At 41.0% G+C, this 23,880-nt stretch overlaps 2 protein-coding genes across 5 annotated transcripts in view; one reads left to right on the top strand and one right to left on the bottom strand.

Annotated features, from left to right (window-relative positions):
- Positions 1–10,919: 10,919 nt before the first annotated feature.
- On the top strand, positions 10,920–13,861 carry LOC121871781 (C-reactive protein 1.4-like). Of its 3 annotated transcripts, XM_042374260.1 has the most exons (7): positions 10,932–11,033; positions 11,349–11,358; positions 11,440–11,494; positions 11,916–12,034; positions 12,357–12,492; positions 12,858–13,078; positions 13,293–13,861. In XM_042374260.1, the coding sequence occupies exons 3-7, from the start codon at positions 11,479–11,481 to the stop codon at positions 13,590–13,592; spliced, it is 792 nt and encodes a 263-aa protein (XP_042230194.1). In that variant the 5' UTR covers positions 10,932–11,033; positions 11,349–11,358; positions 11,440–11,478; the 3' UTR covers positions 13,593–13,861. The 3 variants fall into 3 exon arrangements, with proteins under 3 accessions (XP_042230191.1, XP_042230194.1, XP_042230192.1); XM_042374257.1 differs by lacking the exon at positions 11,349–11,358 and having other exon boundaries at positions 10,920–11,033; positions 11,473–11,494; XM_042374258.1 differs by lacking the exon at positions 11,349–11,358 and having other exon boundaries at positions 10,934–11,033; positions 11,447–11,494.
- Positions 13,862–13,967: 106 nt separating this feature from the next.
- LOC121871780 overlaps positions 13,968–23,880 on the bottom strand; it is a 110,816-nt gene continuing 100,903 nt past the window's right edge. For both annotated transcript variants that reach the window (XM_042374256.1, XM_042374255.1), the window contains exon 9: positions 13,968–15,299. In XM_042374256.1, coding sequence (XP_042230190.1) covers positions 15,192–15,299 — 108 coding nt within the window. In that variant the 3' untranslated portion in view covers positions 13,968–15,191. The remainder of the gene's footprint in view (positions 15,300–23,880) is intronic.

The raw sequence follows: 23,880 nt of genomic DNA, 5'->3' as shown, positions 1-23,880 counted from the left end.
ACTTATCATCTGTGAAGAAGTAAGGTTACAAGATGAGAACTTTATACCCATCCCGGGTATTTGGAAGTGATTTATTTTAACCTCCACACCATGACAAGTAACATAAATCCGGACACTAAATGGCGTTTCTCCTGATGGAGGATTTTGTATATGTTCTGTAGAGGTGTGGCCCGCATTACCTTGTAGAGCGTGAGAGATGTGGCCTGTATTGCCTGGTAGAAGGAGGGAGAGGTGTGGCCTACATTGCTGATAGAGAGAAGGAGAGATGTGGCCTGTATTGTAAGATAGAATGAGGTAGGTGTAGCCTGCATTGCTTATAAAGGGAGGGGGAGATGTGGCCTGCATTATATTGTCTGTTCCCCTTCCTTACTTATTTTCATGACTATACCTATGTCTCTGTAAACAGCAACTGACTCACCCTCCATTCGTATTCTATATCAACTCTACCTGGTTCTCGCCTAATTACTCTTGCTTTCACTTCTTCAACTATAATAATTGAACTATCATGGTGACAGTACACATCCTTGTCGCATATCTTCTTTCTCGCAACATGTACAGTATCTCACACTCTCTATGAAAATTTGAGCAGAAATCTGTAATATCCCATTTGTCCCAATCACTTTCTTTACTTAAACATAATTTTTCTTTCTGCTTCATCAATTGCCTCTCCCAGATCAATAAACACCACAAACAATAAACAGAGTCTTCCCTTTCTTTAGATATTTTTCACTCAGGCGTCTCACTAAAGAGCCTAATCCACAATGTAGAGCGACACATTATACGAGCCAAAATATTTTCTTATATGTAACTACCATAAACCTCAAGTATGCATTTCTTCTTTATAACTTTTCCTTTATACAGGGAAGCTATGTAGGTTCTCTGTAATGGGCCCCTGTCGCATCAACAGAACATAATATATAAATGGGTCAATACATCTGATATTATATTCAGATTCACCACCCTGTAACTTTCCACGGTCTATGAGTAAGACATGAGTTGGACACGTGAGCGGGCAACTCTCCCAGGAGGGATAGACCCATAGTCAGCATTTCTGTAAGCCCGCACAGCGAGGCCCTCACTCTTCAGTCGCTCACATCAACTTATATCGTAAGGACGTGACCTAACGTTTATAATACATAAACGCCGTCCCTTTCTCATTCACTCCTATACAGTGGGACTTACGGTCGATCTACACTCAGGAATTATATATACAACCCTTTTATAATAAAACAAGGAATTACCTGGTTAACTGCACAAGCTGATTCATATAGGTGGCAGCTGTGGGAGGGAAGATTGACGTCACCCACATGCCGACACCCACCCCACAACAGATAGCAGCTAGATGGAGGGCGTTTTCTTTACAGACGCCTAACTCCTGTAATACTGTAGGTATTTAAAGAGTAAAATACTTTATACACAGTGAAACTCTATAGCTTCTCAAGTGATTGTTACAACTAACAATCATAACACCTTATACACAGTTGGTAAAGGTAGAGGAATTATGTTCTCCCAATTACTGTGGCATACTGGTTTAGAAGAATAATATATATATATATATATATATATATATATATATATATATATATATATATATATATTATATATATATATATATATATATATATATATATATATATATATATATATATATATATATATATATACATATATAAAACGTAAAGATGCAGTAGCAATCACAGATATTGTTATATGTGTTACATTTACTACACCAAGGAGAGGGATAGCTAGGGTAATCCCCACCTCTCATCACAGCACTTCTATAGCGGCCTCGTTAGTAGCGGCACTTAGCAAAGTGGAAGTGTTGTCAGTGACGGTGAGAGTGGATAATACCAGATTGGCTCTTGATATAGACACAGGTGCTTACGCTAATGTATTGGCCTTGACATCCTATCAAGAGTTACAACGTAAATTCCCGCACCGAGACTTCATATGGCGACCTAGTAACGCTGAGCTCGAAGGAGTTTCAGGTACTCAGCTGAGCATCAAAGGAATGGTGACGGTACCACTCAGATTTTCAAGACGTGGTTCTCCCTTCTACGCGGACTTTATATAGTTCAGCAGTATTTGCCAGTTGACGGGTTACTTGGTCTCCCAACCCTTAAAACGAACATGATAGATGTTCATCCACGTAATAATACTATTACGTTTAAAGGTGTTTCCTACAACACTATGAGCCATTCTGAACCTATGCTCACCGCTAGATTGAAAGTGTTGTCCTCCAATCCTATTAAGAGGAAGGCGGATCGTGCGTCAGAGATACCTCTTGACCTCAACTACACACTTTCACAGCGTGATTACAGCAGCAATAGTTGGAAGATAGTACCAGCAATTTTGAAGAGTACTCTCCATTACCAGAATGAGGAATTCACCAACGCAACAATCCTGTGAGCTGAAGTGAACATTAGTTTCTGCAAATGATTCGTTCACTGCCCAGGGTGTGACAGGACGTGACTGCAGTTGTTGTGACTACTCATCAATCAACATCCTGTCAACAAAATTCTTTCGTATGGCGTGAACAACCCCCAGTTACCAGCACCCCAGCACCCACCCTAGTGATGATGACACATCCGGTCTGAGAGATGGTCTCAGCATTCTGAGGTATGGTATTGTGGATGACCTAGTGTGACCATTAGCGGCGGTTTGCTGTACTCAGGATTTTTGTGAACATTGACCCAGTCACCGGACCTTGGAATCAGCTGTGTCTACTGTGAGTCACACACACACACAAGTCTACGGGATTGCGGCAACAATTTCACATTATCAAGAAATTCTAGAAAGGATTCTTCAATCAAGCCTACAAGATATAGGTAGTATCTAGGCATACATAAAGTATATACACACATTTACACCTTCAAGACATGCCATCACATTGATAGGACATCAATAGGTTAATGTCATTGTTGTAAGTGCTTACTTATGTTAATATATACTAAAGTTTCAAATTACAAATTTTAATGATGTCAATGACACATTTGCTGATTTGAAAAATAACTTGCCATTTTACCTCTCACGGAAATTTGCACTACCATGTCTAACAATTCCCTCTATTTTGTTAATTCTGGCAATCATGTTCCTGTTCTGTTATTACAGGGCAGTGTCATCCAAATTCAACATTGTTCATAACATACTAACCCGTACGACACTAAAGTCTAGGTCCCCTGTAGTAGCTAATATCCCTACAGTAGTAGAATCCCAGCTTAGTGTCTACATATCTGTTTATAACATGGTTAGGGTTGTCTAGGATGTACTGTACTCTGTGAGTTATTTAGGCCTCACGGAGCTCGGCTGGTAGGTGACCGAGCGATGTAATGGGCCCCTGTCTCATCTACAGAACATATTATATAAATGGGTCAATACATCTGATATTATATTCAGATTCACCACCCTGTAACTTTCCACGGCCTATGAGTAAGACATGAGTTGGACACGTGAGCGGGCAACTCTCCCAGGAGGGATAGACCCATAGTCAGCATTTCTGTAAGCCCGCACAGCGAGGCCCTCACTCTTCAGTCGCTCACATCAACTTATATCGTAAGGACGTGACCTAACGTTTATAATACATAAACGCCGTCCCTTTCTCATTCACTCCTATACAGTGGGACTTACGGTCGATCTACACTCAGGAATTATATATACAACCCTTTTATAATAAAACAAGGAACTACCGTTTGGGTTTCGTTACTTAAACCCAAATAATAAATATATGTGAACGGCCTGGTTAATTGCACAAGCAGCCGATTCATCTCTGTTCATTGATACTTTCCTCTGTCAGCCAGGACCCGTACATTCTTGTCGTCCATTTGCTACTTTTCATCTAACATATTCACTTATCAGTTTCTTCCTCTTTAAACTTTAAATATAGTTTTTCTTATTTACGAAACAGGATAACTCCTCTCTCTCTCTCACGTGTTACATTCAGTAGCCTCTCCAAGTATTATCTCCTCTGTTCTCTACATTATTTATATTTCATTTCTCGACTTTCACCTTTTTTCGCATCCTTCCAATACAATTTCTCCTTCTCTTAGAAATTTTGTCATCTCTTCTTTTAATATTTTTTGCGTCTCTTTACCGTCAACATCACTCGTTACTTGCAGATGACGTTCACACCCCCATCTCATCTTTTTACTTCACGAATCCTCACACCTCAGTGGCATGGATTCTTTAACTCTTCCTCTCCTTCTACTCCCATTTAATCCTTATTAACGTTTATCCAATTTCATCTAGCCATTTCTTTACACCTTTGAGTGGAGTTCACTTCCACCAGCTAATCAATTTTTATTACCCTAGAACAAAAGTGTAGAATTTCGATAGAATTATAATTATAATCCCTAATTCTAATTATATCTACTGTACCTACCTAGATGTCAGTCAAGTAAATGATATGCATAAAAGTTCATTTTAGTAATAATGATATAAACAATATTGTTTTGAACTTTTAATTGTAATTACTTATACAAATAAAAGTCATTCACAATATTTCTCAGTATCATTGATTAAAGATGAAGTCAGAAGCAAAGCTTCTTGTCACGTTACACTTGAGTAAAAGATATGACTGAAAATTATCCTAATGTCTGACAACACTTTACACACGTTCTTAGAAACTGTGGGCGGTGCACTATTTAAAATCGCTCGTGTACAGATGGCGGTCACAGAGGCTGATTGGACACGGGAGGAGACTGACGTTCTTGCGGGAACAGTACTCTGTAACGGTTTTTCTTCGCCATAGCCCGCTGCATCTTGTGCGATTGCACTTGCACTTGCTCTTGCTATTCAAAGCATTGCAACAATTCATCCATTCATCAATTCATTCTCAAAGTGGCTCTGTCACTTACAATTTTTGACACCTCACGAGCGCTCAGGATTGACAACCTTAGCATTCCCTCCCCACAGTTAGTGTGAGTGACCCACACAACTGCGAGGGAAGCGCTAACTGTTGTCCTTCCTGACGTGGTAGGAGGGCTTTCTCTCTTACTTCATTTTTTCTAATACTTACCCTGGCCGAGGCACCTGCTGAATTTTCTTAATTCAGTATTCGTGCTAGAGCCCCCCCAGTGGTGCACACCTCACGGAGTGGGATTGTGTGTCTCCAGTGGGGGTCGGGGAAAACCTGGGCCAATCCAGCAGTGACGTCCGTGATCGTGCAGGCACACCACTGTTCAGGGGGTCGTCCTTCAGTAAAAGTATTTTTTTTTTGCACTAAGGGCCTTGCATAACCTTAGTGCACCAAAATCATATATGTAAATTAAACAACCAAAGCTGTACCCAAGGGGTGGTTCCCAGCCACCCCAACCATGCCCTCTGGGAGGGGAAGCACCAAGCCCCCCTCTGCTCGTCCAGGCAGGGACAGGCAGAGGCGGGAGACCAATCATGACCCACGACTGCCACGACCAGTGACAAACTCAGACAATTTAATGGCTACCGACCAAACTACTCAACAAAGACGAAACATACAAGTATCAACTGAGAAGGCCCGAGTAATCCACTTTCGGACTATTGACACGTCTACCTCGTTTGACAAAATTAATGGATTCATCATACAGAAGGCCATTAAGGATCAGATAGGGGACGTGGAGAAAGTCCGAAAGACAAGAAAAGGCGAACTCCAAGTGACTGTTAAAGACGCACAGCAAATGAGGGACGCCTTGAATCTTAAAACTTTTCATACAACAAAAGTGGAACCATATATCCCAGCATTTCTCAACACCTGTAAGGCTGTAGTTAACAGCTACGAATTTCAGGGGATGACTAATGACGAAATTAAGTACCACATGAAAGATCAAGGAGTCGTCGATGCTTACGTATTTAATAGGAAGACCACAGACGGTGAACGAAAACGATCAACTACAGCAGTACTCACTTTTGACGGACTTGTTAGGCCCACTCATGTCTTGGTAGGATATGAGAGGGTCCAGACCAAAACATACATTCCATTCCCAATGCGTTGTTTTAACTGCCAAAGGTTTGGACACACTGGTAAGGCCTGCCGTAACACCCAGGTATGCTCCAAATGTGCTCAGACTGGACACAGGGACGATGACTGTACACAAACGGAGGAAAAATGCTACCACTGTTCCGGTCAGCATGCTGCCTCAGACAGGAAGTGCCCTTCCTACCTGAGGGAGTATGAGATCAGTAAGGTGAGAGCAGAGAACAATTTGGACTACAAGGAGGCTAAGAGGCAGGTGGAGTTGTCCTTGCAGACACCAACACCTGGAATGTCCTTTGCATCCGCTGTATCCAAAAATACCTCACCTCCCAAAATGTGCACCACTGGAACGCAGACTGAGACCAAGACCATCGCAACACAGACTGACTCCACAATCACCAGTTATTCAACCACAGACGCCAAAGACGAGAACACTAATACAACTATGACCAATAACGAGACCCAAACTAACAAGTTATACCTGACCCCAAAACCCAAACAGACTCACGACCCTATCTACCCCAACGTAAGGAGAACGCAATCGCTAGAATGCATGATAAGAGACTCAAACCACAACCACTCTTTCACGTTTTTCAATCACACCAGGGGCAGGGAGCCCCTGCCGAGCAGAGTACTGGCTCTTTGGAGCCGGGAGACTGCTCATCCGATGAGGGGGATCCTTCCCCGGACCCTCTTTCCCCCCCATATACAAGAGGAAAGAAAAATAAAGCCCAAAACGCTGACCATATCAACTCTCAGACTTAAAATTCAGTATCATACAGTGGAATTGCAGAGGTGCTAGGAATAAAAACGCTCAATTTCATTTACTAATGTCATTATTCCGGCCGGACGTTTTTTGCCTACAAGAGACGCTACTTGCGGGTCACGACGACCCACCTGTATTCGACAACTACACGTCCTACATGGGAGACAACCTAAGGGGGGTAGCCCTATACATTCGGAGTTCATTCGCCCAGCAAAGAGTCAGTCTGAACGTGAACCTGCAGGCTGTGGCGTGCAGAGTTAAGATTCGGACTGGCTATGTTGCCATCTGTTCACTATACTGTCCTCCGGGCGGGCTCATCGACGATGGTGAGCTTGAGGAGCTATTTAACCAACTGCCAGGAAAGAAAATGATCCTCGGCGACCTCAATGCTCGCCATTTGCGGTGGGGCAGTGTCCGGAGTGATGGGAGGGGAGAGCAGGTGGCTGCAGCTATCCTCAACTCCAACCTGTCTCTTCTGAATGACGGTAGTGCGACTCGAGTGGACGAACGATTTGGCACAGCGTCAGCTATAGATCTTTCTATAGTTGATGCTGCCTTGCTATTAGATTGTAAATTTTCTACATACGACGACTCTCTGGGTAGCGACCATTTTCCGATCTGCATTTCTTATGAGTGTGGCGCCCCAACGGCTACTCCCGAGGTGCGCTACAACCTTAGGAAAGCAGACTGGAGGGCCTACTCAGGAGCCGTTCGTATAGACACCTTTGGACAAGACATCAACACCAAAATTACACACATACAACAAGCTATAATACACGCAGCAGATTTAACAATTCCTAAGACTTCTGCAAAAACCCACAGGCCTGGAGTTCCATGGTGGACACCAGACTGCCGACGAGTGGTCTGTGAGCGAAATAGGCTATGTCGTTTATTCAATAGAATTCCATCACTTGTAAACTTAATTGAATATAAAAAAGCTAGAGCCAAGGCTAGGAGGGTTCTCAGGGAGTGTAAGAGAGAGTCTTGGCGGGCGTTCGTCTCCACTATTAACAAGGATACCCCTTCCTCTGAGGTATGGTCGGCTATAAACCGGGTCAGATCCAAAGGAGGAAGGAGTTTTATCCCACAGGTGAGTAGTGGAGGGCGGATTCTCGACGAACCCCAGGCCATTGCCAACACCCTAGGCCAGAAGTTTGCAGATGCCAGTAGCTCCACCAATCATGATCCACGCTTCGGCGTGTTCCGTGATCGTGCCGAGCTCTTGCATCTCGACTTCGAGAACGGGGACGAACAGGGCTACAATCGAGCATTTTCCCCAGAGGAACTTTCCTTTGCTATTAATAAGGGCAAGGGCTCTACTCCTGGACCTGACGGTATACGATACGAGATGATTAAGCACCTTGACCAGGGAAACCTGGACAAATTGCTAGAAGTGTACAATGAGATCTGGACGTCCAGAACGTTTCCAAACTCATGGCACTTTGCCCATGTCGTACCGATCCCGAAGAGGGACAAATGCCCGAACAACACCAACTCATTCCGTCCGATTTCGCTCACAAACTGTCTGTGTAAGGTCATGGAACGTATGATAAAGCGTAGACTAATGTAGTTTTTGGAAAGTAACAACTTATTGAATGATCGACAGTGTGGTTTCCGCCAAGGTAGAAGCACACTAGATCATTTAATAAGTCTTGAAACTGACATCTCAAAAGCTCTTTGCAGTAAAGAAACATTAATTGCAGTATTCTTAGACATAGAAAAAGCTTTCGACATGACATGGCGGACTGGCCTCATGATGAAGCTCCACGCCTTGGGTCTGAGAGGTAATTTGCCAATTTTTATTAGTAATTTTTTGCAAGACAGGACTTTTTCCGTCAAATTAAAAGGTAACGTAAAGTCAGACACATTTGTCTTTGAAAATGGAGTTCCACAAGGTAGCGTTTTGGGCCCAATTTTATTCCTTATAATGATTAATGATTTCCTATCACCAGCCCCCAGCTTAAGTGACCTCAAATTCTCCTTGTTTGCTGACGATTGCGCAATCTGGCGCTCCTCTCGAGTTGAGAGGCTATCTGCACAAAGGGTGCAAACCGGCCTAAAAGCCGCGGAACAGTGGGCAATACAATGGGGATTTAGGTTTTCAGTTGAGAAGACAGTAGGAGTAGTCTTCACTAAGAAACGTAACATTAGAAATCCAGTATTAAAATTAAATGATACTCCTATTAAATTTCAAACTTCAGTAAAATTTCTTGGTGTTCATTTTGACCGGAAATTAACGTGGAAAAACCACATTAACGAGCTTGAAAGTAAATGTCTTAAAGTCACAAACATCCTGAAAGTTTTATCAGGTACTACATGGGGAGCCGATAGGAAATCTTTATTAATGGTGTATAAGACCCTGATCAGATCAAAACTTGATTATGGATGCCAGTTGTATGCTTCGGCATGCGACACCACACTCGCAAGGCTAACCAGAATACAGAACCGATGCCTTCGTCTATGTCTGGGTGCTTACAGGTGTACACGTGTAGGTAAACTAGAGGTTGAGGCCCACGTCCCTCCACTTCACATAAGGAGGGACATGTTGACGCTAAGGTACGGGTTGAGTACGGCTAGGAAGCGCGGCACAGGCCACCCAGGTTGGTGTGCTGTTGCTAAATTCCGTTTCCTTCAGCTGCGTAGGTCCCCGTCCTCGGTTGTCCGCCTCCAGACCTTGTGCCAGGGTGCTGGTATCCATTTCGAAGACGTTGATAGATACGTTCCACCGTTGTGTCCGCCATGGGAGAACCCCAACTTCCATGTGGAAACATCGTGGCTTCCGGGAGCGAAGAATGACTTTCATCCTGAGCTCCTGAGGCAACTTTTCTATCAATTTCTGGAAGGATACAGCGCCTATACTCACGTGTACACCGACGGGTCCAAGACTGACGACAACGTCGGAGCCGGTATCTGGAGCAGAGACGGGGAGTGGAGCTCCCGCCTGCCGCGGCATACAACCATATTCTCTGCAGAAATGTTCGCAATAAGTAGAGCCATTGACATTGCAATAACAAGCAATGTCAATGATGTCGCTGTCATTTCAGATTCCATGTCAGCTCTTAAAGCAATTCAAGGTGGTGATACTACCAGCAATGAGATACAGGGCAACATTATTAATAAATTACATGAGTGTGCCAAGAATATTGTGCTGGTGTGGGTGCCTGGGCATTGTAACATTTGGGGCAATGAACGGGCAGACAGATTAGCAAGAGCGACTGTGGGTCTCGGGGAGACAACCAATGTACCCTGGGAGACTCAGTCGTGTCTCTCCTTGGGGAAGACATATACATTTGGAAAGTGGCAACTTGAATGGACTAGGTTAAATCTCCACAACACCTGGAAGCCTAATATAGGAAACTGGCCCTCAGCATATAGAAAGAATAGGAGGGAAGAGGTCGTTCTCGCCAGACTAAGGCTGAACTGTACCTATCTGACCCACCTAGGGGCCTATCTTGACAATTCCTTCCCACCTATCTGTGCCACTTGTAACCTAATTCTCTCCATCAGACATATTCTGACCGAGTGCAGCCAGTACGAACCAGAGCGCCGGCAGCTGGTGATCCTAGCTGCCGAGCAAGGCTTCGTGCTGACTGTACCCAACCTATTGCAAGATGATGTCACCATAAGTGACGCTGTAATAACCTTCCTCAAGGAGACCCATCTTATCGGCATGTTATGATTGACACACGCATGAACTCTTTTTATATCTATTATATGTATGTAACCATGCCCTAAAAAAAAATAAAATAAAAAAAATAAAAATGAATAAAACAAAAATTAAAACATACAACATGAGAAACACATCACAAACCTTATCATTACATACAACACTCACATTTATCAAGTTAAACTGACACCCACCAACTCATATTCAAACAAAAAGACACGGGCTACAAAAGACAAAATAAAAAATAAAAAAAAATAAAAAATCACAGAGAAACTAGTCACCTGACAAGCCATTTCATCTGGTCTGTCAGTAACTCACCATCATATCACTCATGCATACCATAATTCATCCCAAATAAAACAACAAGAAGAAAGAAGTAACCAAAATACCAAGAACAAGAAGAACACAAGAATAACAAGAAAAGAAGAAGCAAGAACATCAGATTAGTTGTAGCAAGAAAGAAGACCAAGATTAGAAGAAGAAAGAAGACATCAGCTTCGGCCGAAATCGCCTAATGGCGAAGAGGCCAGTAATCCCCAACATCAGTCAGTCAGATGGCGGTCAGTTGTGGTCAGCTCCTGGACAACAGCACACGTTGTTTGGTGTTTACAGAAGGTTCTGCTCCATTACGTCACCTTCATCTACTTATCAAGGTATTGTCAATTAACCCAGTACATGAAGCTCTCTGCCCATGTACTGTAACTGCATGTGTGCGCGTGGATAATACTAAATAGGGATAATTGCCTAACAATGATAACGTCTACGTATTTCTTTCTTTTGGAAACTTCTGACTGGCCAAAGACGATCATGTAGATATTCATACTACTCTATAAATGAATCTTTTTTTATAGAAAACCCAAGCTAACCTAACCTAACCTAACTAGGTGAGTTACTCGGCTTTCTCCCGGGTGGGGAGGAAAGGGGATAGGTGCATTACTATAAGCATCAGGTGTATTAACTGTAAACAGATGTATTAACTGTAAACAGATGTATTAACTGTAAACATCACGGCGTCGGTGATTATATAAATATCATGTTAACAAGGCATTATATAGCTTTTGTTCAGGACTCTTCTGACGAAAACAACTGCAGACCACAATGGAAGGAAGCAGACGGATGATTGATTTTGCCGCTTGCAGCGGCTACTTTATTGTGCACCCCACACTCATCCTGTGAGCGGTAGCGCAAAAGGATTACAGAGTAGGGTTTACAAAGGGTCATAATAATTAACCCCGGTTGTCAGGATATTATGGCACTGAAAGTTACACAGTATTTCATTTACATTATTTGTTTAGTTCTATACATAAAGGGTAACTTATTCACAAATGCGTGAGAACAGGCGTGTGAGGCAGTATGTCTGGCCTCACACTTTGTTATTCACATTTACGTGGGAGGTATTCAAGCACATTGCGTATTTGGTTCTGTACATGAGAACTGATATAGTTACAAAGTGCAAAAAAGTGGATACAATCTTAATATGTCGGCTATCTTGCCATTAGAGATGAAGTGTTGTGCCATTTCACACACAGTGGCTTGGAGGCGTGATGGTGTGTGGCTGTTGCTGGTGGCGGTGATGATGGTGGCGGCTGGGGAAACTGAGGAGCAACTTGGCCGTATCTCGACACAGCCTTGCCTGCGAAACAGACTACCAAAGGTACTGTTCCTCGTGCTCATCTTACCGAGCACCCCCCAGACACACTAGTGGTAATGTACATTTAACCAAAAAAGACGCTGGTGTTTTATCCCAGCAGTGGGTGGACCAGCATTTTAGCTTAAGGTTCGCGTAGGTAATATTACTACAAATTAAAAAAAAAAAAAAAAGTGCTTTGTTATATTTATTTTTTTTAGAAGTCATGTTTCTCTCTTGCTTCTTAACGGGAATTTGGTGAATAAGAGATTTATTAATAATTTCAAGCTTAATATTTTCTTTAGCAATGTACTTGTACCCTCTGGTAATGAGATTATTTATTTTTCAGTTACTGTTGAACCAGACGGGGTACGTAGAGTACTCTGAGTACGTGGCTGAGGTGCCGCCCCTCACAGCCTTCACTATGCACTACTGGTTTAACCTCCTGTCCACCGTCCGCACCGCCACCACCTTCAACTATGGCTGTAAGTATCCCGTGACGGATGGATGAGGGCAAAGTTATAAGGGAGCTGTGGAAGGAATAACAAGGATCAATGAATGCTTAGCGCGAGGTTGCAGGGATGGGGAACAGTGTGGATGATTTAGTCAGAGAAGATGGTGGAACAGCAAACTGTTCTAAAGGAGTTTTATAATATATTGGACTTGTGAAACAAAAACATTAATGGTCATACTACTACTCCATACTGCGGGGGTGAATATATGCACATATAGAGCTTTTTATGGTTATTATTGGTTAGTTTAATTTTCCATATCAGGGCAGATTTTTCAAATGCATGTGTCTGGCATGATACGTTTTTAGAACGTTTTCGTCCTTTCATTTTGGTCACAGTGAATGAGCTGAGCACCAACAACAATCTGACGGTGCAGCTGGTGCAAGGGAACCCCCAACACTGGACGCTGCAGATTAACGATCATCTGGTGAGTCGCGTGGTGTCGCCCCTCGTCAGAGTGGGTGAATGGCACCACATGCTCCACTCCTGGGACTCATCCACCGGCCAGTGGAGCGTTTTCATGGACGGCAAGATCCTATCTTTTGGGTTAAATCCAATGGTTAGTCAAGCTCTTTACTTTATACTTGAATCTGCATTTATCAGAATTTCTAAGTTAAATTTTCTAATTTGAATCATTCATTATGAAAGCAAAAGTCTAAAAAAGACTGTTTATGTGAAATCACAGAATTTCTTATTACCAATGAATTCAAAAGTTCAACATAACCACAAGCATATTCATGAAACTCCGCCAGTAAAGAATTTGGCCATAACAGAGTGTGGGAATGGTGGTTCCTGGAGGAGGTGTACCTGTGTCAGGGCAGCGCCAGAACACAGCACTAGCAGCGGGAATGGATCAGGGGGAAGGTTTAGAGGGCTGGTTCACCCTCTTCCAGCTGTCGGCAAGGCCTCTCCTTAACCCAAACTCCCCCAACACCGCCTTCGCCGTTACCTCCCTAGCTTCGGGCTGCTCCATAGACCTAGGAGGTGACGTAATCAGCTGGAGGGGGACGCCAAGAAGGGGCTACGGGGGCGTCATGGAAACCCCCGGCCGGGAGATCTGTGGTCACTTCTAGTAGTGTGTTAGGCAGGTGTCCTCGAGGACATCGCAACACCGGATATCTTTATACGGATTTTGAATAATAAAAGATAACAGAAACATGGAAGGTTTTCCATGTCAACACAGGTCTCCGTCAGAACATCGCCTTCTTCACTGGGTTGAATTAATTGAGTTAGCGTGTCATCAATACATCGTATTTTTAATGTATAACAGTTAAAGCAAAAAGAAAATGGTGAAAATAAAAGTTATATAGTTGTAGTTACTGATTAAAGAGGGACATGAAAACATTCGTCTATTGATATTCCGTGTTAACAGCCAATTAGAAGAACTGTTGTGCAAAATTTCATTTTTTTTCGAGTACTCTATAAAGAAAAGGTGAAATAAAGGACAGTTACTTTTAATTGGTTATATTTTCAAAGTAATGTAGATGATGAAGACATATATTTAGAAGATTTTTTTGTAATGTTGGTGTGAGCATTTGTGATGCACCTGTAATGATGAGTGATGCCAAAAAAAAATATATTTATATGCACACACACACACACACACACACACACACACACACTAAACGTAACATAGTATGCAGTTAATAGTTTTCGTGTGTGTGCGCGCGCGAGCGTCTTGCAGATTTACAGTTTTGTATTTACATTTAGAATAAACTCATTTTACAACCCTGATGTCACAATATTTTAATCCATATATATTAGGAACAAATAAGTTAATACACTAAAATATAGATTACAGTACACAGTGAAAATACGTGTTACTTCATACATGAACCCAAATTCCATTCAGTTTTATTTCTTTATTCATGTATTTATCTATATTTACAGACATACAAACACTTGCCACAAAAAATATCTCTCTTCAATACACTTTCCTCCCCAGAATAATATCATGAATATATTACCGGTACGTATACAGTTATACTAAGGACATTGTCGTATGAATTATAAAGTCTTTACAAAGTTATTTGATTCTTGTTTATACAAAGCTCTTTGAGAAAGTTACTCATTCAAAACCTCGGTATGTACTTCACCAATGTACACATTAACGTGTTCTTCACCAATGTATATACCAATGTTTAGGATGTGTGACTTCCTCAAGGGATTTCCCAAAATAAAAATATATAAAACTTCCAAGCATTTTGTAAATACCTTGTCTCTCACACTCAATCAATTATCTTTACAATTTTATGTTAGACAATTATGATATAAAGGACGAAGAATTTCGATACCCCTACTTTGACAACTGAAGTCCCAGTGGGTTTTTTAAATTCATTGGACCCATCTGTAAACATACTTTTTGGTTGTATAGACATTTATATATGTAACAAGGCTTTTGCTAACTGAGTTAGACGAGTTTCTTGAAAGTGAAATTCAGGTTGTAAGACTGACAGGGTTTAGCTTCGAGAGAAATTACATGTGGAGGATATTATCTTTATCAGGAGTTAATTGTTAGATCCTCAAATGCTAACTATCTAGAGTTTGTGTTATCTGGAGTTAGCAGTCGTGGGGCTCAGCTTCACATAGAGTCAGTTGCTGTGGGAAAAATAGATGACCTTTCAGCTTGATTTGGAGATAGCTGTCATGGAAAGGAAAGACTGGTTTCAGTTTCATCTGGAGTCAGCTGTGGTGGGTCGGCTGTCGTGTCGAGTGAAGCAGTGTCTCGACAGCCGCGGGAGGGCAAGAAGTGTAGGCGTCTGTGGCCCTGCTGCTGTCACCTGTGTAACAACAAAATTGTTTATCAAAAAATAGCAACGCTTTAAGATCTACAACATACAATCTAAAATTCGGCATTTGAACAATTCTTCGAAACATAATGGAACACAGCAACTAGCCAGGTTCAATTCTTAAATACATTAACCCTTTAGCGGGCAGAGGCTCCGCTCAGCTGAATAAAATAGTTTAGTGATAGTTAGAATAAAATACCTAAGGGATATTTAACCCTTGAAGAGTTAATGTGTTTATTTACCGAAAAGTTACTCTTTTCATCACATTTATTGATCAACGGTGCCTACATATATATATATATATATATTTCATGTAAATCCACAATGAAAACGTGATTTTATCAAGATATATATATATATATATATATATAATGTATATACTGTATATATATATATATATATATATATATATATATATATATATATATATATATATATATATATATATATATATATATGTAACCGGTCAGAATTACTGGACTTTAATTTCACACTTGACTTGGGGTTTATTAAAGATTATTAGATGGTAATTGCAGTGGAAGCGCCCCTTTGAGAAAAATCCCAAACCAGCACAAGAACACTAAAATCTACTAAACAAAATGAGTTGTCCGTGACCTGTGGAAGGATAGCGTCTGTGACTGGGATGAATGAGACACACTGTAAAATTTACACTTATATTCCCTCCAGCACTACAAACACAAACAATAATGGTACACCACTATGCACACCTCTTAACCTGTACTTAAAACACTACTCTGGGGAATAAAAGTTATACATGATGTTGAAATTATTAGAAACTCAGGCAATGCCTCATGAGAGAACAATAAGTTTAAAGTATTAAGAAATATTGCTTGCACACATGAAACAGGCCTTAAGGGCTTTCAAAATAATATCCAGCACTGAAAAAATGGTATTAAAAAAACAAGAAATTAATAACTCTACAATGAATAGGCCTTAAGGCCACTCAACAAAATTATATCACCCCCAACAGATGCACACTTCCTAACCTAACTTAACCACTACTCTGGGGAACAAAGGTTATACCTGAGATCGGAATTATAAAGAAAAATTAGATGCATTAAAGGAATTAAATCACAGTATCACTCTGGTTCCACTTAGTGACACAAACATTCAAAAAACAATATTATCAAAATCATTTAGGAACTATTACTACACACGTCAAGATAATATCAGTAACTGAAAAATGGTATTAACTACACACAAAAATATTGTCACTATTATTGAGATGTTACTGGGTCCACCAATACCCGTGAACTATGCTCCACCCAACTCAACATACACCCGGAATAAGGGAGATAAAATGTTCCTCTAGGTTTCCCCTAGACTCCTGGTCTCAGTGTGTGACCATTTATTTACTCAGATAGCCTCAGTGTACTCTCTGTGCGTCCATGGTCGGGAAGAGAGAACGCCCGCAGGTGACCATGGCCAGTAGGTAATACTTCTAGCTGACCGAGGGCACGTGGTGTTGTGCACCCTCGTGGTAAGAACTGATCACCCAATGCTGATGCTGGTCCCGTTTCGTTTTAGTTGTCGGGAGCACTCGTTCACTCAAGAGATCCTTTGCTACCCCGCTAACCAGTGACAAGCCTGCACTGATTGTTCCAACGGCGACAATCGCCAATCCTCAATCATCAAAGGCAGTCTCAAACGGCAGTCAATCTCTCGCAGTCAAGTGGGTTCTGACGGAAACCTTGTTATACTGCAATAGCGCAACACAGGTGACAAGACCACGTGACTATTTCTGTGGACGGACGCGCAGGGACGTCCTGTAGGTCCGATCGCTTTCACGTGACTGAGGACCAGCCAGCCTCACGTTTTTCCAAGGCGCTAGCTTAGGCCTAGTGACATATTTTCTGCCTAACTAATAACTTTCTTGGGACACCCGTAACATTATTCATGAATCGCATCATTATTAATTCGGTAAACTACATTCAATATCATATAGGCCTAGTTCCACAAACTCTCACACGTACGGGAGCGCACGTATGGGAGCGCGGTCTTCCCTCAGACGACCTTGAACTCAGCATCGCCAATGGCGCGGCGTTTGAAATTACACTGAAGTTTCTGAATATTACATATATATATATATATATATAAAACAAAGAAGTCTGTCTGTTTGTCTGTGTGTCGGCACGAGAATCTCGGAAACTACTTTACCGATCTGTAGTGATGATGGATGGTGTTACATGTATTGATGACGGATGGTGTTATATGTAGTGATGATGGATGATGTTATATGCAGTGATGATGGATGTTGTTATATGTAGTGATGATGGGTGGTGTTATATGTAGTGATGATGGATGGTGTTATATGTAGTGATGATGGATGGTGTTATATGCGTTCTAGCCCTTATCAATTAGCATTATATAAATATGGGCTAAGGACATATATTCATTATATACATTCTATCACCCAAACTATTGAGCATACAGCTATATAAGCAATTGTTCTGTCACACCTCCTAGGGTATACAGCACACATAAACATTTGTAGTTTCACACAGATTCAGGTTACAACCCATAAATATATGTCCCCAGGCCTCCATGAGAGTAGGCCTGTGGAGTGTAGCCTCTTATCTCGGTGTTGACGTATAGATTACATACCCCCTTACAAGCAGACAGAGAGAGGTTCGCCTAGTTCACAGCCAGACACCGTACCAAAGAGACGTGTGTGAGCATAGCTCCCAAGGCTGTATCTCTCTCTAATTATATAAGCTAATTACAAGCTAATAGCTAATGCTCAGTAGTCTGTCAACAAACAATTATGTAATTACGAGAGCATCCAATATAACTAGAAAATCACCACGTGTGCTTACATTAAACCAAGGAACCACAAATGAAGATAACAGAACCTGTGTACACTTGTGTATACTTACAAGACAGAGCAGATGTGTATGGTTTACAAGAGCCATTAGTCACCTTGACAGGAAGGCGATAACCAGAGGTACCTTCTCAGGATATCACGTATCGACCTAACCCTCATCGACCTGTCGACTCATCACCCTCATCTGACCTATCGACCTAACCCTCATCGATCTGGACCAGATCAGATGTTGTGGGTAGAGAACCTCCAACAGTGACGTCATCGAGAGCGGCGACATCTGGACGACTATGTTATACACCCAGCCCAGCTGACCAGATGTAAACAAGAGGATTTCTCCGAGATACTACAATCAACTCTACGGTATTAGGTATTTCACAAACAATCATTAAGTATATACTGTATACACATAATATATATAATCGAAAACATATCTTCACACGGTAGACATCGTGGTAGATTATTAATTATCAAGTGCCTTGTAACAATTAATGGAAAATAACTTATACAATTAATTATCACTAAAATTACTTTTCACATTACCTTATTGTGAATGGATTGGCAAAGTTATTAAACATTTAAATCTAAGAAACATTTATGAATCATTAATATATTGTTAACGATCAATTTAATTAAAACTTAGATAATAATTCAAGTGACACTGTACCTCATGACACTGTTAACACTGACACATGTGAACTCGAAGGTGCGCATGAATTACAAGTCATTGAACCTGAACTAACAGTAAACACTTCAATAGAAATTAGTGAAGCAATCGTAGATAACACAAATAACGAATTATTATTTACACAACTTAGGTCAGGACGTTCTTACGACACTACACCTCTGTATAGTGAACCTATCTCGGACAATGTATTGACATCTGCTGATCAGTACACGAGTAATTTACCAGCATTGCCATTAACTAGTAAACCCATAACCACAAGCATGACTAACCCAGTGATGAAAGCAACTAATGTGTGGAAAATATTACCACGGCATGATCGGATTCGAGACTTCACAGGGGAAGAACCTAACTATAATGTATTCGCATTTCTCCGAGCATGTGAGGATGCGATGAGACATAATAATGTCCAAGATGACGAGGATCGTAAAGCATTCGTCCGCGGTCACATGAAACCGGCATGTCGGGCAAGTAACCTAATGAATGCTTCAGCCTTTACCAGATCAACATATGATGAGTTCAAAAGAAATTTGATACGAGTTTTTGATCAGGGAGGAGGCGACAGTCATCTTACATGGGTTTTTAGAATGGTAAGCAGAACATTAACGCGAATCCAAGCACAGGATCTCTTCATGGCACAGTCTATGGTGGGACAAGCTTATGACGACGCGAAAACACACTTCTCCGCTTCTGATTGGTGGGAAAACAACCATACCAAGGAGGAAAACGTGTATCGTCTTATTGAGTATATCCAATTTATATTTCTTATTCAAGAAATAGAGTTTAAACAAGCTAAAAGGGAAAATTACCCCCAGTCAGCGAAACTCACAGATTATGCAGAAAAGATAATACAGAGACCCCCATACACACCTCGTGCTAGTACCATTGCACCTGTGGCAATCGCACCAATTAAGGTTAAAAAAGAAACAGGTATCAAGCCTAAACAAAAAACTGTTTGTACAATTTGCAAGAAACAGAATCACAAGACTGAAGACTGTTTCTATGCACCACGAGACGGTAATACCGATCAGTTTAACAAAGCCAAGAAAAGCAACTTCAAAAATCAAAATCAAAAGTTAAATCAAAATGCAGTAAGCGAGACCTACAATGCTTCCGAACCCAAAAGTGACCAGTGGTGTTTACTACATCATTCTACATCACACAGTTCAGAGGATTGTGTAACTCTGCAGCAATGCAGGCAGGATTATTTAGAGCGCAATCAACGGCGTCAAATTCAAAATCCGTCGGGGGAAGATTTGCGCCATGTCCAACACGACCAGGGATAAGATCACATATAACTATTAATGCTTCCATGACAGCGTCATTGATCGCTGCACTAAGTAAAGTAGAGGTATTGACAATACCAGTGAGTGCAGGTAACACCAAGCTCTCTTTAGACAAAGATACGGGAGAGTGCGCTAATGTTATCTCGTTAACGTCATTTACTGAATTGAATCGACGTTCTCCTGACAATAAATGGCAAATAAGACCTACTGATGTCGATCTCTCCGGAGTATCAGGCCAACATTACATTACCTATAGGTTTTTGTGATTCCAGTGAAATCTTTCTAGCTCAGTTTTATATAGTAAAGATTTTTCTCTACCAGCTGATGGATTATTAGGTCTTCAAACACTAAAACAAAATAATATAGATGTCCAACCAAGTCGACATACTATAACATTTAATAGCACTACACACCATGCTATGAAAAATTCACATCCAATGTGAAAGTGGTAACTAACTTAACAGATACGAGGAAGGTTGTCCACGAGCCCAAACTTACTAAAGATTGGATCATAATACCTGCAGTCCTAACAGGTACTCAACATTTTTAAGAATGCCATTTGGACTACGAAATGCGCCATTAACATTTCAACGAATGATTAATACATTGTTTGCAGGAATGATTGGCAATACAGTTTATGCCTATCTAGATGATTTGATTATTGTAAGCAAAGATGTAAACAGTCATCTTGTCAAATTACGTGAAGTGTTTAAAAAACTTCATAAAGCAGGTTTGAAAATTAAGCTCTCTAAATGCGAATTTCTCAAATCTAAAGTTCAATTCCTTGGACACGTAGTTGACGGGAACGGCATCCATACTATGGACTGCAAGGTTAAAGCAGTTGAACGATTTCCCTGTCCTACAAATGTAGACAAAGTGCGTAGTTTCCTCGGACTTTCCGGCTACTATCGCTCATTCATTCACGGGTATGCTAAGTTAGCCGCCCTGCTGACAAAATTACTAAAAAAAGATGCAACATTTGTTTGGAACAATGAACAGAAAAACAGCTTTAATGCATTAAAGGAAGCATTGATCAATGCACCAGTATTGGCATTTCCTGATTACACTCAACCTTTCACCCTGTGCACCGACGCCTCCGGACAAGGGCTAGGAGCTGTTCTCATGCAGCTAGACACTAGAGGGAAAAATAGAGTAATTGCTTATGCAAGCTGTAAGCTTAATGATGCAGAAACACGCTATTCAGTAACTCATCTACAGGCGTTAGCTGTGGTCTGGTCATTAAAGAAGTTCAAAGATGTGATATTTGGTTATCAAATAACAGTCTATACGGATCATGCAGCAGTAACGGAGTTATTCCATGGAAAGAACCTCTCTGGCAGACTTGTACGTTGGTACTTGACCATTCAAGAATTCGAACCCGCCTTTAAACACTTACCGGGACGCGCGAATGTGGTTGCCGACGCACTGTCTAGACACATAGCTCCAGTCATACCAATACCCTTGTTCACCCCACAAAAATTAAGAGAGGAACAAAGGCAAGATCCAATGTGGTCTAAAGTAATTTATGCTCTAGAATCAGGTGAGGAGGACAATCTACCAAAGTTACCTCTTCCGTTCAAACAGTTTGAACTGCAACAAGACATACTGCACCGTACAACAAAAACAGTGCAGGATACTGTCACACAAATTGTTGTACCTGACAACCTACGAGACACGGTACTAAGTCTGTGCCACAATACACCTCAAGCAGGCCATCCAGGGCGTGACAAATACCTTGCAGGAATAAGAAAATCTTACTATTGGAGTACAATGAAAAGGGACATTGGGCGACACATTGCCAATTGTTTATCTTGTGCTCAACACAAGGGAACTACGATGCACACTGCTCCAATTCTCGAATACCCGACGCCCGAACGTCCATTCGACACAGTCGCAATCGACTTATTGCAACTGCCAAAAAGCCATCAAGGCTCTACCTACATACTTGTGTGCGTTGATCACTTCTCCAGATTCGTGATTCTAGTTCCCTTGGAGGATAAATCCACGGAGACTGTGGCACACGCTTTATTGACGCATCTCATATGTTCGTTCACTACACCTAAGGTTATTCTATCCGACAACGGATCAGAATTTAAGAATCAATTTCTTGCAACCATATGCCAACAATACGGCATTCAACAAAGCTTCACAGCAGCTTATCACCCACAATCAAATGGCCTAGTTGAGCGGACTAATCGCAAAATCCTAGAGATTCTCAGACATAAAGTGAATCCAATGCAGGTAGCATGGGAGAATTGGTTGCCTCAAGTAACAGCGTCAATAAATGGGTCAATAAATAGCATCACAGGCAAAGCACCCTACTATATTATATATGGGACCGATAAAAGGTTACCCTATGACATACTTACAGGACCTAAACAACCTGTATATAACATGGATGATTATGCAAAGAAGCAAACCAATACTTTCTCTGACATCCATGGAAAAGTGCATAAACAATTAGCAGCATCGCGCCCTCAAATGATTTACACACAACATAAACATGCTAAGCCTATCACGCTTCAAATAGGCGACGCTGTCATGATAAGAGAACCTGAAAGAATCTCTAAACTTTCGCCGACATTTTCAGGACCCTTCCTGATAATTGCCAAAGAACACGGTAACAAATTCAAAATACTTAAACCAGATACTCAAATTACCGACGTAGTACACGTGGATAGATTAAAAAAGGTGAGCCCTGACTTGCTTCCCACCATTGTACACGACGTTCCTACAGTAGACTCTACGTCTGCACAAAATGAAAACCAAAACGCCCAAGACGTACCTACGCAGGCCGTAGACACCACAAATACACAAGCTGTATCCAATGAGTATCGCATGAAACTACGTTCTGCACGTACAGATTAAGCGTAGATAGATGCACGTCTGTATACTACAAGCTCAGAAATATGAATGTTATATAACACAAACTGTTATTAATCTCCTTGACGCTTTGCAGATAGCCAAGAGAGATCTGTAATTAACCCCTATCTATGATGTTATTCTTGTGTGCATATCCTATTGTTTTCTACTTCTAAGTTTAATGCATGATATATGGGACTAATCCTAATAATATAATCTGACAATTTTAACATTGGTTAAACAAACTGAACTTCTTCTAATAGTGAATGACTAATCTTAATAGCTGCAGATGATCAGGAAATGCTGATACACTATAGGTCGTCATATTGACACGAGCATATACTCTTATGCTCAGCATACACATTCATCAAAATCTTCACACCTACTGTAGATCTGTGTCCATGCACGCCTTCGTAATGTTCAGTATTTTTGTATTTTAATTTTTCCTACACAGAACAGATTAATTTTGCTGTGTCATGATAAGAGCAAGTTAAGGGTTACTATATGAGGCCAGACAATTAACAAGTTACTTGCCATTTTTCCTTCCTATGTGAATTTGAATTTATGATTTTATAAATACATAAAACCAATAGTCAATGCTCAGTAAACTCATTGTAAGTTCTAATAAAAATAAAAAATATTAAAAACATTTTCTTATATAAGTGAAACATATTTTTGTATACTTAGCAATATTATACATTTTTAATATCTTAAGATTTGTGAAATCAAGCCTTGTGATAACAACCTTTACCATTTGTGTTATTCAGTGTACGAGTATTTTGTTCAAGTAGAAACATTTTAGAAAGGCACTGTAGGCAAGTTCATTGAATCTCAACCACCATTTACACAAGGTTGAAGATCTCAGCTTAGCTAAAGCACACACACCATTATAACAAG

The sequence above is a fragment of the Homarus americanus genome, unplaced genomic scaffold, assembly GCF_018991925.1.
Source record: "Homarus americanus isolate GMGI-L3 unplaced genomic scaffold, GMGI_Hamer_2.0 scaffold39675, whole genome shotgun sequence".
NCBI lineage: Eukaryota > Metazoa > Arthropoda > Malacostraca > Decapoda > Nephropidae > Homarus > Homarus americanus.
The sequence above is the reverse complement of the archived record's forward strand: the minus strand, read 5'-3'. Positions and strand labels throughout refer to the sequence as shown.